The following is a 13,552-nucleotide window of genomic DNA, read 5'->3' on the forward strand; positions in this document are numbered from 1 at the left end:
ATTGGTCCCGAATAGTTATTCGAAATATTACTCCAAGTGAATTACTGTAAAACTAAAACAATTTTTAATTAGTTGTACTAATGTGTTTTGAAACCCGAAATATCCCCTGACCACTGAACACAAAAAAAAATTATCAGCCGTCTTATTTTCTCCATTATCAACCACTGGTATAGGGTGAGTGGGGGGGGGGGGGGGGGGAAGAAGGGGCGGCGTGATTTGACGTGTTCATCTAAAACTACTCACACCTAAGCACACGAACCTGTAGTTGCTGACACTTCTAAATTGCCCGTTCTGTTTTTTTATTTGCCGGCTTCCATCCGTTAAAACCACCTGGATTGTTGTGACATGTGCATGGTAAACTGTTCGCGGGGCCACCCCTCTCTAGCACTTCACCCTAGCACTTCACACTAGCACTTCACCCTAGCACCCCGCCATAGCACTCCATTCTAGCACCTCACTCTTACACCACACTCTAGCACCCCACCCTAGCACTCCATTCTAGCACCTCACTCTATCACCCAATTTAAACACCTCCTTCTGTTCGCTAGTCCACTCCATTCTAACACCCAACTCCAGCACCCCTCTAGAACTCCACCCATTCACCCAACCTCAGTCCACTCTAGCACCCCATCCTTACATTTGATTCTAACACCATTCTAATCGCTAGTCCACTCCATTCTAACACCCGATTCCGGAACCCTAACTTAGCACTCTAGCCTTGCACCTCCCCCTATCACCTAATTTAACACCCCACAATAGCACCATTCCAGCACCCACCCCATTCCAGCATTCTTGTAAACCCCCCTAGCACCCCACCCAAACACCCACCCCATTTCAACACCCCACCCAAACACCCACCCCATCCCACAACTCAATAAAACACCCACCCCGTTCCACCACCCCAATCAAACACCCACCCCATCCCACCACTCAATAAAACACCCACCCCATCCCACCACTCAATAAAACACCCACCCCATCCCACCACTCAATAAAACAGCCAACCCATTCTACCACCCCAATAAAACACCCATTCTTTCCACCACTCAATAAAACACCCACCCCATTCCACTACTCACTAAAACAGCCACCCCATTCCACCACCCCAATCAAACACCCACCCCATCCCACAACTCAATAAAACACCCACCCCGTTCCACCACCCCAATCAAACACCCACCCCATCCCACCACTCAATAAAACACCCACCCCATCCCACCACTCAATAAAACACCCACCCCATCCCACCACTCAATAAAACAGCCAACCCATTCCACCACCCCAATAAAACACCCATTCTTTCCACCACTCAATAAAACACCCACCCCATTCCACTACTCACTAAAACAGCCACCCCATTCCACCACCCCAATCAAACACCCACCCCTTTCCACCACTCAATAAAACAGCCACCCCATCCTACCACCCCACTCAAACACCCCACTCGGTAGTACTTATTCTTCTAGAAATTATTCCCTTCGCTCCAACTTCACATGACCACCCTCGCGAGCCCCACCCTCAGACACCCCCTCCCCGGGCCTGATATGTACAATAACGGCTCATGTTTACCCCAGCCCGAGACCCGTACGTAAACAAACACACCGGCTGTTTCAAGACATGCGTTTAGTAAGAACCACGAACGTGTGCTAAAAGTCACACATGTCTTTGTGAAGTGGCTGTCATCAGAGACTTAGGGGGTGGGGAGGGGTATGGAATCCAGGGGGGGAGGGGGGAGGTGTATGGAATCCAGGGGGGAGGTGTATATATATACCCCAGGGGTGGCGGTGGGTTGTACAAACTCCTTTGACTAGGGGGTTACTTTTTTGTGTATAGGTTTCCGTTACTGTGGTCCATTGAGTACATATTTACATATATGGGAGGTCCGGTTTTCTCACGTCGTTAGTGGCCCTCAACCCCTGACCCTAGAGTCTACGACCCACCTCTTGACCCCCCGCCCACCACCCACGACCCTTGCAAGAAGTGTGCATAGAATTCAATCTGGCTCCTTAAAATGTGAAAGAACCTTTTTGTTGTTAGGACATTGCCACTAAAACAGTGGCTCTTTGATTATAGTTTGAAAATATGTCACAATTAACAGAAAAGCACAAAAATTACTAATATGATTAATTATTTATAGTCTTATCTTTAGAATTATCAGCAAGCTTTATTTACTGCTAGCTGAAAACTTGTATCAAATATAACACAAAGCATTGGTTATTGTTTCTCAGCCTCGACCGTGTTAGTTAAGTGTTTAATGTAATATTCAGCAGTTTAAAATTTTATGACACTGCTATTTAAAGGGAAACAACAACCATAAAAAAATCTTTAAAAAGTGAAATTTTACTTAAAATTATAAGAATGTGCAGCGGGGTTGGGGGTTGGGGGTTGGGGGGGGGGGGGGCGTGCATTGGATTTCAGTTTTCGTTGTTTTAATATTCGTTGCTTGATGTTAATTTCTTAAACCGTGTATGGTGTTTCGTTTAATTATTTTTTTCCAAATATATTTAGCTTGTTTTTTGTTGTATGTGGTACGGTGACTTTGTATGTGGTAGAAGACAATAATATGTGGAAGGTGACTATTTGTAGTAGGTTATTTATATGTGTAATTTCGATGTATTTAGTAAGTGACACTGTATGTGGTAGGTCACTTTGTATGTGATAGGTGACTTGTGTATGTGGTAGGAGACTTCGGCATTGAATTACCCCTATGACTATGTCGTAGGTGACTTTGTATGTGGTATGTAACATTATATGTGGTATTTGTCACCTCACTACTGGTTGGAGGATTCACTTCATGATTACAATAGGAACAACAATGCCCCCCCCCCCCCCCCTTCCACATTCCCATACTGTCCACGTAAAATATGTTTCCCACGCGTGACCACCTGTTTTTAATTTCACGTCTGCAGGCGAAAGGCGTTACTGTTTGTAATCTATTTACCCACACGCCGTAACTTACACCTGGATCATTCCTCCCCCGCAATGACGATGTCCAGTCGTAGCAATAAACAATAAAACTTTATGTATGTTTGGTTTGTGTAGGATTTTTACCGTTCGAAACTTGTTTTAAAGGTAGGCATTTTTATAGTACCCCTGTCGTTCATAAATGACGTAATAATGTCACGCTCCTAAAATGTGTGTGTGTGGGGGGGGGGGGGGCAGTTGGGGTTAGGGGGAACTTGTTTACGTGAGCAGGAATGTCAGAAAATGTAACAAAATTCTTTAGCATTACTTTTTTTTTAACATAACACGAAGAGCAGCAGCTATTTCTGTGTTATAAGCCTACATTTTTAATAATTGTTTTTTTTTTCTTTTTTTTTCTTGTTTTTTTTGGGGGGGGGGGGGGGCTGGGGGGGGGGGGTTCTGACTTTTTATTACCATCGAAAGAGCGGGTGATGAAATAATCGCCAAAGCAATGCGCAGTGTCATTTATAAAACACATCCACATGGTAAGTCGCCACCTGACCAAGTATTTACCACTAAAAACAAAACCAAACACAAGTACAAATGTGTGCATTTAACACCGTTGGTTGTTGTTGTGAAATGGACAAATAGGGCCTACTGTCACAAAACGGCTGTGTTTTAAGCTCATAAGAAGTGTTTCATTTTAAAAGCAACATTTTAAAATAAATGAAAGAATTACATGCATGAGACAAAAAGTAGGCTCCAGGGGGAGTCGAACCCTCGACCTTCTGCTTACTAGGCAGACGCTCTAACCAACTGAGCTATGGAGCCGATGTGTAGTTGCAAGTATATTAATTGGTAATCCTTACAGCTGGAGTGAGTTGGTCAATGAATAGAGTTCTATTTTGGACATTACAGAAATACAAAATTCTTACTAGATCTAGAAAGTAGAGCAAGAAATTTGGCCTCATTTTGTTCACAGATTAAAATAAAATGTAAAAAGTTATTGAACTTGATATCTGCACACGTGTAATACGATTTAACTAATTAAATTAATATATTTTATTTTTGTAACAAAATCAAATAGTAGGTGCATTCAGGGGCGGGAAATTATAGTCGGGAGGAGGGGTGATATCAGAGGTGTTTTCCCCGTATACATGACGTAATAGAATATATTCATTAGAAGGGGAAGTAACCACTGACAGATAATATGACCAAAAAAGTGCATAACTTCTCTTAGATGCATACGTTTGTCAAACAACTCAACTTTTCACAAATAATTCTGTATAGAAAAATACGCGATTATACGAACATAATGTGACATTATAATGTAATAAGGAATATTAATTACCCGGAATATATCATTCTCTTATCAATGGAAATATTGGCAAAACATCTTAGGGAGAGTTGTGTTACGTGGACTTGTGACAATGTGTTACGTGTGATGAGGAGGGGTTACTTTAGTGACGGTGTGTTACGGGGAAAGAGGTGTGATGTTTCTGTTTGTGGCGAGATGTTACGTGGATTAAAAATATGACGTCAGTGACGATGCATGACGTGGGGAGGGGGGATGAATTTAGCAATTTGATTTTCAGATTTTTTAGCTTAAAATATGGTTACTGTGGAACAGAAGTGTATTTTAAGTTGTTCGGGATTATTATGACGTAATGTCATTACATAACTTACATAACATAATAACATGTTCACAAATAAGTTAAAAACCCATCACAGTTAGAACTTTTAATTATTGATAAGGTCTTATTATATCTTATCCCTGCGATCATAGCAACCCAAGTGTCTAGATTTAGCTAGATGACCAGCCTACGAAACTGAAGACTTTAGATTATAGAAGGCTAAATTCTAGAGCTTGATATTCGTCGCTTACGTAGTTTAAAATCCAACGCAGGTCAAAGGTGACATTAGAAATCTCCACCTAATTGTGGATGCCAGATCATGGAGAGTTATAGCCCCTAAGATCACATAACAAAGACATTTCTTAACAAGTCTCAAGCATTATAATGATGATAGACAAGACGGCACACACAAAAAAAAGGGGGGAGGAGACGCTATACAAAATATTACTTTATAAATGACCAGAGCTGACCCAGAACTATTCAGAACAGGTGGGGGGAGGGGTGGTGAAGAGGGGGGTGACAGGGGGTCGCGTTGTCAGACATAATGAAAATCTTGCTTGACCTACATCGGCAAAGACAAATCCCCCCTCCCATCTTTGTTACAGTCAAGACGTACGCGCCAAGTCTAAGAGAAAAAATATTCCAAGACTGAAAATAATACTTTTATCTCTAGGAGAAAAAAAAAGTCTATTCTTATATCCCCCACCTTTTATCTTTATGCGTTGATAAGGGGGTCCCCCCTCCTTCTCTTACCACCCCCCCCCCCCCCCCGTGACCACTTTCCTCTATTCACTGGACAACACAAAAGCAGGGCCGTTGCCCATGCCCTGTGAGACCAGGCCAGTGCCCGCGACAGGAACGCTGCCCATTGTTCGGACTGTGATTGTCACCACGGACAGGACAACCCGCTCAACTCGCGAAACGCACGAGCAAAAATTCCTCAGCTAACAAAAAAAACCCGGGGGTGGGGGTTCGCCAGTCACCCGACATGTCGGGAAATATTTTTTTTTAAATCAAAGACGTAAAAATAATTACGTGAGTGCGTTGTATAATCAATTAGACGAATCCATGCCGTAATCGCTAATCTAAGGTTAACTCCCGGCAACGCGATCTCAACCCTCTAATCCTAATCCCATTACGCCACTCCGCACACAGATTAAGGCTGTGGTCACGAATGGTCAAGTTCAAACCGTTTTCATCTTTCTGATTAGACTATCCTAAGTCTTTGAGTACACACACAGCTCCATTAAGTACACAGTGTTTATTTGGGAGCAGTAAACTTTGATTTCAAGTCACCGAAACAAAACGACTCTACTTCATCTAGTATAGGTCTAAATCAGTATTTGAGAAAAATAAATGATTCGACATGTTATTGAATGTTTACGGACCATTGATTATATATATATATATATATATATATATATATATATATATATATATATATATATATATATATATATATATATATATATATATATATATATCACAAAAATCTGGACATTAACGAGTACTCCATTGACTCCTGACGCCCTTGTTACTGAAGCCTGCACATAAAATATAGCGCCTATGTGGAGAATCAAAAGAATTAGAAAGACACTAAAAACCAAAAATCCAATGTCCTATTGTACAAAACTGGTTGGGGTGAAAAAAAGGTTTCTAAAAATGGTGTGAATATGGTGACGCCCCTTGCGGTGCAGTCTCGGCCCCCCCACCGCCCTGAATGATACTCTAGTTACCTTTTACTGCTGTTTGGTACAAGTCTATTCAAAACGCAGTGCCTAGCGCCTGTCTCTTGTCATAAAACCTCTGGTTTTTTTATGTTCCTTTTTAGCATAGAGTTATAAATGGTAAATCATTTTTAGACACGTGTTTTTTTTTTAACTTTTAAAACGTGAAAATTTTCCCACACTGATCAAAGCACTGAGGTGTAAGGGGAGTGAACTGTAGATTTTTTTTTAAACCAAGGGGGGATTACTATGGATCATTTGTAACGGTCTGCTACTGTCAGTGATGTATTAAGTTCGTGGTAAAATATTCAACTTTGTGTACTTGATAAAAATATGTTTTTAAAGTTTAAAGAATTATTTAACAAACTTGAATCAACACGTTGAATCAACTCACTCTATTGACAAAAAATTGTCATATATTCTACATTTTAACACCATAAGACTAGTGTAAAATATCCATTATTTTAAACATCCTACGCTATTGTAAGTTACTTGTATATTGTGATGCATTGTGTATTAAACCTAATCAAAAAAAAAATAATAAACAACATACGTATTTTTCCATGCCACTTTAACTTTAAGGTCGCATGGTACCGTAGTATATCTGAATAGTGCATCACATTTATAACTGCATTTTCTTTTGATTTCCTGTATCGATAATGACCTGCTGCAAACATATATTGGCAAAGTAAATTACTTCCCGTTTCAAGACCGCCTTTTAATTTATTTTTTTTTTTTACTTTCTCGTATAGAGAAAGTCTTGTAATCGTGCAAAAAAAATCGAGATTTTTACAAATCTCGACGTTTTACACCTCACTGATACGGAAAAACATAATTTTGCAATTTTGTCCGTATGTCTGTGTGTCTGTCTGTGTGTGTGTCTGTCTGTCTGTGTGTAAACACGATAACTTGAGTACCGTTACAGCTAGGTTGATGAAATTTCATATGTAAGTATTTTATCAAAATCGTAGATCCTGATCAACTTTTGAGCGATTTCCGATTAGCGGAAGTGGTACTTTTTCTACTTTGAATTTTTCAAAAGCCTATAACTTGAGTACTATTTCAGATAGATAAATGAAATTTCACGTGTAAGTAAAAGATCTAATTCTCTACCTTCTATCAAATTTTGAGTAATTTCCGTTGACCGGAAGAACTAATAATATCCCGCACTATTACGCACATTTTATTAGGTGTTCACTTGTTGTGCAATTCTTTTTTTTTTTTACGAGATTCTATTCTATTATAAAAAAGTTTAAGTATTAAAAAATGGATAACAAATATTGTCTATGTCCTGAGTTGCCATCCCTCGTAGTTTTATTTTAGAATATTCGAGAAAGTTTAGGGGAGATCACTCCCGGTTTATTTAATATGTAACGACTCATCTCCGCATTGATTTCAACGATACCATTTGACAGCCAAGAGGTACACTGTAACGGAATAGTAGGCCTACGTCACCTTTTTACCTTAAGGATTGCCTTTTATTTATTTTTTTATTTTAAATTATGACTCATCCCTTTTTGTTGTCAGTTTCACGCCCCCCCCCCCCCCCCCCCCCCAACTGATAGCCACAAACAATTAAAACCCTGACTTACAATGGCAGTCCACAAGTACTACTGACACGTGCGCATATTTACACCGCCCCAGCCCCGCAATTCTTCATTAGCATTCCATTACGCGGCTCGCGTTGCAGGCGAACATCTGTCGCGCGGGCCAATCGCAACGCGCGGCTCGCATGCCGACAGTTGTAAGCCCGTCTCCGATTGGCCAGCGGCGTCGGGCCGGACCGTGGGAACGAGTTGAGAGATAACTTCACACATACCACGGCTCGTGTAGCCGGGGCGAGCCGATTCGGAGGGTGTAAAAAGGAGGGGAGGGGTGGTCGAGGGGGGTAGGGGAGGGGGTTGGAAACTGCATTATCAAAGGTTAATATATCGGGCGAGCGAGCCGGGCATCAATTCAGTCATCGACTGGACCGCGACACGGACGCAAGTCTCGGGGCGCGCAGTGGAGACAGCGCACGAGTCGTTTCTAAGAATCAATACATTAGCCCTTTCGGAAATAAATAGACGAACACAATTGTTGCGCAGTATGGGGAGTCCTGTTGTTGTTGCTTCCCCTAGGAAGAGCCCTTCTACGGGTCGCAGGGTAAGTACATGTTTATTTATTTCAAGATTGATTTTGGTGGTTTAGAAACTATTTTTTAATACAGTTTAAAACTTAGTTTAACTTGGGCCTTTTTGTATTTTATTTGTCTACTGTTAGTAAGAAACTTGACTAGATCTAGTACTAGATCCTAGTAGGCTGTAGTAGGCCTACAAGAAAGTTCACTCAGTCATATTAATATTAATTACGAAGGCTAATTGACTAAACCATCTTTTTATTATTATTTTATAAAATAGCTTTTTTCCCGATTAAACCTACTGCTTATTCAACAGTATTAGATCTAGAATCTAGATCTAAATTACACATAGATCTAGATTGTTCAAATAGTAAAAACGCAAACGATGTTCCCCTATCCAGTCATAAATAGTAAATAGTTAGGCCAATAAAATTAAACAGGCTGCTTTATTAACGGTTAAGCAATTATGGATTGAATACATTGGTATTAGATTAGGGTCTAGGCCTATTTCTGTTAATTTTTTATTTTATTTAACCATACAATTACTAGTCTAGTAAATATTCTAGTTAGGCTACATCTTCACTGCACTTGAAATTAAACTTGGATTTAAAAAATTATTAGGCCTGAACTAGATCTAATTATTAATTAACAAAACCGTCTGTAAGTGTAATTAATTACAAATTACATTCTTACAGTAGGTGGGCCTTTTGGTCTAAATAACTTATCAATGCTTTGACCTACCTTTACAAATAGACTATGTTTGTTTACTTTTAGTTTGTAGATTTTCATCTAGCCGCGTTGTCTTCTACTAATTTAATTAATTAAAGTAGCCTAATTATAAGTTAAAAAAGAGTGTGAGTACTTATTATCAAGTATCACTGTGTTAGATTGTGCTTGACGTGCCAGCTATTCAATGTGATAACAAAACCGATAACTTCTCCAATGTGATATCAAAACCAACTCTTGATTCTTAATGAAGAGTTGATGCAGTAGTTCAAGATTCTAAAATATAGGATTATAAAGTATTGTAACACCCCCCCCCCCCCCCCCCCCAAAAAAAAAAAGCAACAATTTCCTGTTCTGAATATGTATACCATGATAATAAAACAAAGACGTGCCTTCTCTAGATTAAGACATGAGAAAATAAATTTTAACTGTTCTTTTTTCTTCCAGACCAACAAACCTTTGGTAGAGAAGAAAAGACGGGCACGCATCAATGGCTGCTTGGGTCAGCTTAAATCTCTCATTCTCAGCGCCATGCAAACAGAGGTAGGTCATTCTAATTAATTACTAATTAGTAATACCCCTTTTTTTTTCTAAATTTAAGGCCTTTTTTTTTTTATTGAAAGGCCAATTTTTTCCTAATTTTTTTTTTTAATAATTTTTTTTTTAAATGGACCTTATTGTTAAAATGTATTTCATTATCCTATCAAATTTTAATGTTGTTAAAACTTTTGATAACTTGTTTTGTGTTTTTATTATGGTTAATTAAATATTTCACTGCTCATTAAATCTTGATAAGTTTTAGTTTTATAGTTGTAAGTTGTCCAAATTACCCCAGCAGAAATCTGATACTAATAATATTTTTTTTTGGTGCCATCAGGGTGCCCAGGTGTCTCGCCTAGAGAAAGCCGACATCCTGGAGATGACGGTCAAATACCTGCGTCACATCCAGCACCAGCAGGCTCCAGAACAACCGGAAGTGGTCGCCAAGTTCAGTGCCGGGTACTCCGAGTGCGCTACCGAGGTCATCAGGTACATCGACGCTGTGAAGTGTGTCACCCCAGACGTAAGGTCAAGGTTGGAGAACCATCTGGTCGAGCGATTGAGAGGATCTGTCGTTCAGGGAAATACAAATCCAAGTTCAAAACCAGAGTCTGTTCTACCTGTTGAAATTAAAACAGAAACACCAGTTCCTTCCCACGTGAGCGGTTCGAATCCATCTCAGGCGGTTCACGATTCCAGACATTATCAAGCCGCAGTTGACCTTGCTAACATAGCAGTCAAGGCCACGGTCAACCAAACCACAGTCCCCAGACCAAATTCTCTTTCGACCATCGCGCAGTCATCGCAGGCAGTGGCGGTGTGTCCGGAACTTTCTCCCAAATCTCAGTTCCAGCAAGCTGTGTCAGCCAGCAGACTAGGTCTGAAGGTTTACAGTGAGAACTTCTCGGGTCCCAGACTGTCCAGGTCCCAGAGCATCTCACCCTCCAACCTGGAGGCGGAGGGGTCAAGACTCACAGACAACCACGAAGACCGAAAGCGCCACAACAGCAGCGAGCCCGCTCTGCACCCTGACATTCACACCCCGCAACCCGTCTACCAGCACCATCACGAGAATGACAAAAACAACAACAGCAAAGTTATCTACTGTGACATCAACAAAGAGAATGATTACCTGTGGACAGTCCAGCGCCCCTTACATATTCACATCCCCGACTCCCCCCACACCCCTACCACGCCATCCCCGCCCTACCCCCAACAGCATATCTACCATCATGACAATTCAGCCTCGGCTATGGACGACGCCCCGCCCACCATTCTCTACGGTTACCATGACCACCAGATCTCTACCAGCCCTTGCCTCAAACAAGAACCTCATTACATGAACGAGAGATTCAACCAAGAGATCGCCTACTCTTATATTTACAAACACCAGGAATCAGAACTGGGCCACCAGCAACAGGCGTACTCACTCCGAGAGATGCACGTGCACGACTCCTCACACCGACACCACGTCACCCATTCAGCCCTGCCCCCCACGCCCTCCCCACCCACGCTCACACGTGAAGAACCGTGTCACGCTCCTAGCCAACACAGAGACCCCCACCACGAGTTGAGCGCGCGGTACGCGAATGGCGGGCAACCCTGCTACCACCAGGACCCCCACGCTCCAAACGACTCGGGTCATGTTGGCATACGTTCAAATTACTCAGATCAGCACACTGGCCATTCAAATAGCCAGTACCGCGGTCACTGCGATTACCTCCCCCTGCAGCCAAATCAGCATCGCCCTCAACCATACAAGCACGGCAATCAATCACCGGTTATCTCCCTTGCCCCTGCCGGGCAAATCTCGCCGCGCACCGTTCACAATGGACCCGCCACCGCACAAGCAAGTGTCCACTCCCGCCAAAACGGCGACCCTTTGTCCCCGCCGACCTTGAAAAAAAGACTTCTATTTGGACATGAGTCGGGTCGCGAGTGGACGGGCTCAAGCTATGCACAGGGGAGACAGGACACGAAGAACGTACCATCATCGGACTACCCCCACAATGAGAACGAGATTGCGTGCGCGGACTGGCGAGAGGCGAGACGGGACATGCGCAGTGATTTTTACACCTCGGAATGGCGTCACACCCGATCTGACGAAAGTCTATGGCGGCCATGGTGAAATTCATTTTATCACAAGAACTAAAAAATTCCAATCAAAAACCCGTAAAAACAATAAGATCATTTTAACTTGATCATTTACGCTACAACAAATTATTTCTTAAAAGAAAAACAACGTTGTGCCAATGTTTTATACAAATTTATACTTATTTCTTATAGATTACATGAAAAATTGTTTCGCATTATTACTGCCATTTTTTAAATTTGTGAATATGTAAATATGTATATACTTGTTGGTTCTTTAGTGTTAACATCACGTGACATCAAACTGATATAACTTGATAACAAAATGGCGTCAAGTTTTTATTAATTGACATATGTTTAATTTTTGTAGTGACTAATCTAACTGTGAATGCTCTGACATTATTGATGCAAATATGACATGCTGTTGTAGAAGTGTGACAACCACATTTGGAACTATGACAAAACACTACGCTTTCATACCGAGGAAGAAATGTTGTAAAACAAAACGTGTGTGTGTAATTGAATTTGACCTAACTCTTTCATTGTACTAACATTTTGTTTTGTGAGGGACCAAAAAATTCACAACATTTGCCTTGATGTAAATTAGTCTTTCATACTTCATAGTTCCTACTTTAGGGCAAATGGCATTGAACATATTTTACCCAGCATTACACTTAAAAAATATTTTTGTGAGCTGCTGGTGATAGCTCAGCTTAAATGAGTACCTGTACTTATGCTGTGTCTTATATACGCCTACATAATTGTATTGTTTTACAAAACACATGTGTTCTTTTATATGCTATATTTTGAATGTAATGTTTACAACAAAAGTATGTGCTTTCTGTTATCATTGCCTTATTTGATTGCTAAACTTGACAATACAGAATATGATTATGCAACTGAATCGAACTGGTTGTTTTATTTTGTTATTTTATGTCCGTGTTTCACCTTTCTAAGTAAATTTTTTTTTAAATAAAGTAGAGGTGGGTTAAAAAATGAAATCCTACACGCTATTTTAAACTGGCTATGTAGGAGTAATGATACATCGAAAATATGACCTTTACCGTACATACTCTGCATGAAGACATAGGAATGATTGAGGATAGGGATAATAGACTCTTCCAAAAATAGGTGTGTAGGGTTGTTAGTATTGTAATCTCGATTCGTTTTATGGTTAGAAGCCCCCCCCCCCCCCCGAACGAAATGAAATTTATATAATTTATATAGAAAATATATACTTTTAACAGTGTCCGCCCCGCCCCCCCCCCCCGAAGAAAGTCTACCGCCCTCCCCCCGAAAATTTCAAGTGCCCCCCCCCCCCCCCGGAGAAAAAAGTCTGGAAGAAACACTGATTCTATTATCTGACACTTGTATAAAAAATCTTAGAAACACATAAACATAACAATGACATGATAATGTTTTCTGGGAAAAGAAAATGTGGAAATTTCGGGGAAAGTTTAATAACAAGTTGTATAAAAAAAAAGAATAAATACAAAATAAACTAGGTATCCATTGGTATGTTAAATAAGTACAAGTAAGCTTAGACTTTTGGGTTAGCAGTCTAGTGCTCTACCTCTATGCCACGCCGTCCCCGATTTCTAGTTTTAGGCGTCCCAAAAAGACTAAATTGCAAAAAAAAAAAAAAATGAGTTTCGAAAAAAAAAATCTGTAACCGTAACAATTTGAAGAGGGTAGTAAGATCGATAATAAAAATATTGAAAGACTACATGTCTTCAGATAATCCAAAAAATTATTCTATTTATAGCTGCTGGTAACATCATATTTTTATGATAAAGGGCAAATACAAAAAA

The 13,552-nt window shown here is 40.5% G+C and overlaps 1 protein-coding gene and 1 non-coding gene across 2 annotated transcripts; one reads left to right on the forward strand and one right to left on the reverse strand.

Moving 5' to 3' along the window:
- Positions 1–3,661: 3,661 nt before the first annotated feature.
- On the reverse strand, positions 3,662–3,735 carry Trnat-agu (transfer RNA threonine (anticodon AGU)). The gene has a single exon. It is a non-coding gene; the product is annotated as a tRNA-Thr (tRNA).
- Positions 3,736–8,210: 4,475 nt separating this feature from the next.
- Positions 8,211–11,820, forward strand: LOC131938968 (uncharacterized). Its single transcript, XM_059297215.1, has 3 exons — positions 8,211–8,410; positions 9,558–9,653; positions 9,988–11,820. The coding sequence occupies exons 1-3, from the start codon at positions 8,354–8,356 to the stop codon at positions 11,776–11,778; spliced, it is 1,944 nt and encodes a 647-aa protein (XP_059153198.1). The 5' UTR covers positions 8,211–8,353; the 3' UTR covers positions 11,779–11,820.
- Positions 11,821–13,552: the final 1,732 nt, after the last annotated feature.

This window comes from Physella acuta, unplaced genomic scaffold (assembly GCF_028476545.2).
Source record: "Physella acuta isolate Inbredline_101_S28 unplaced genomic scaffold, ASM2847654v3 ptg000261l, whole genome shotgun sequence".
Classification (NCBI taxonomy): domain Eukaryota; kingdom Metazoa; phylum Mollusca; class Gastropoda; family Physidae; genus Physella; species Physella acuta.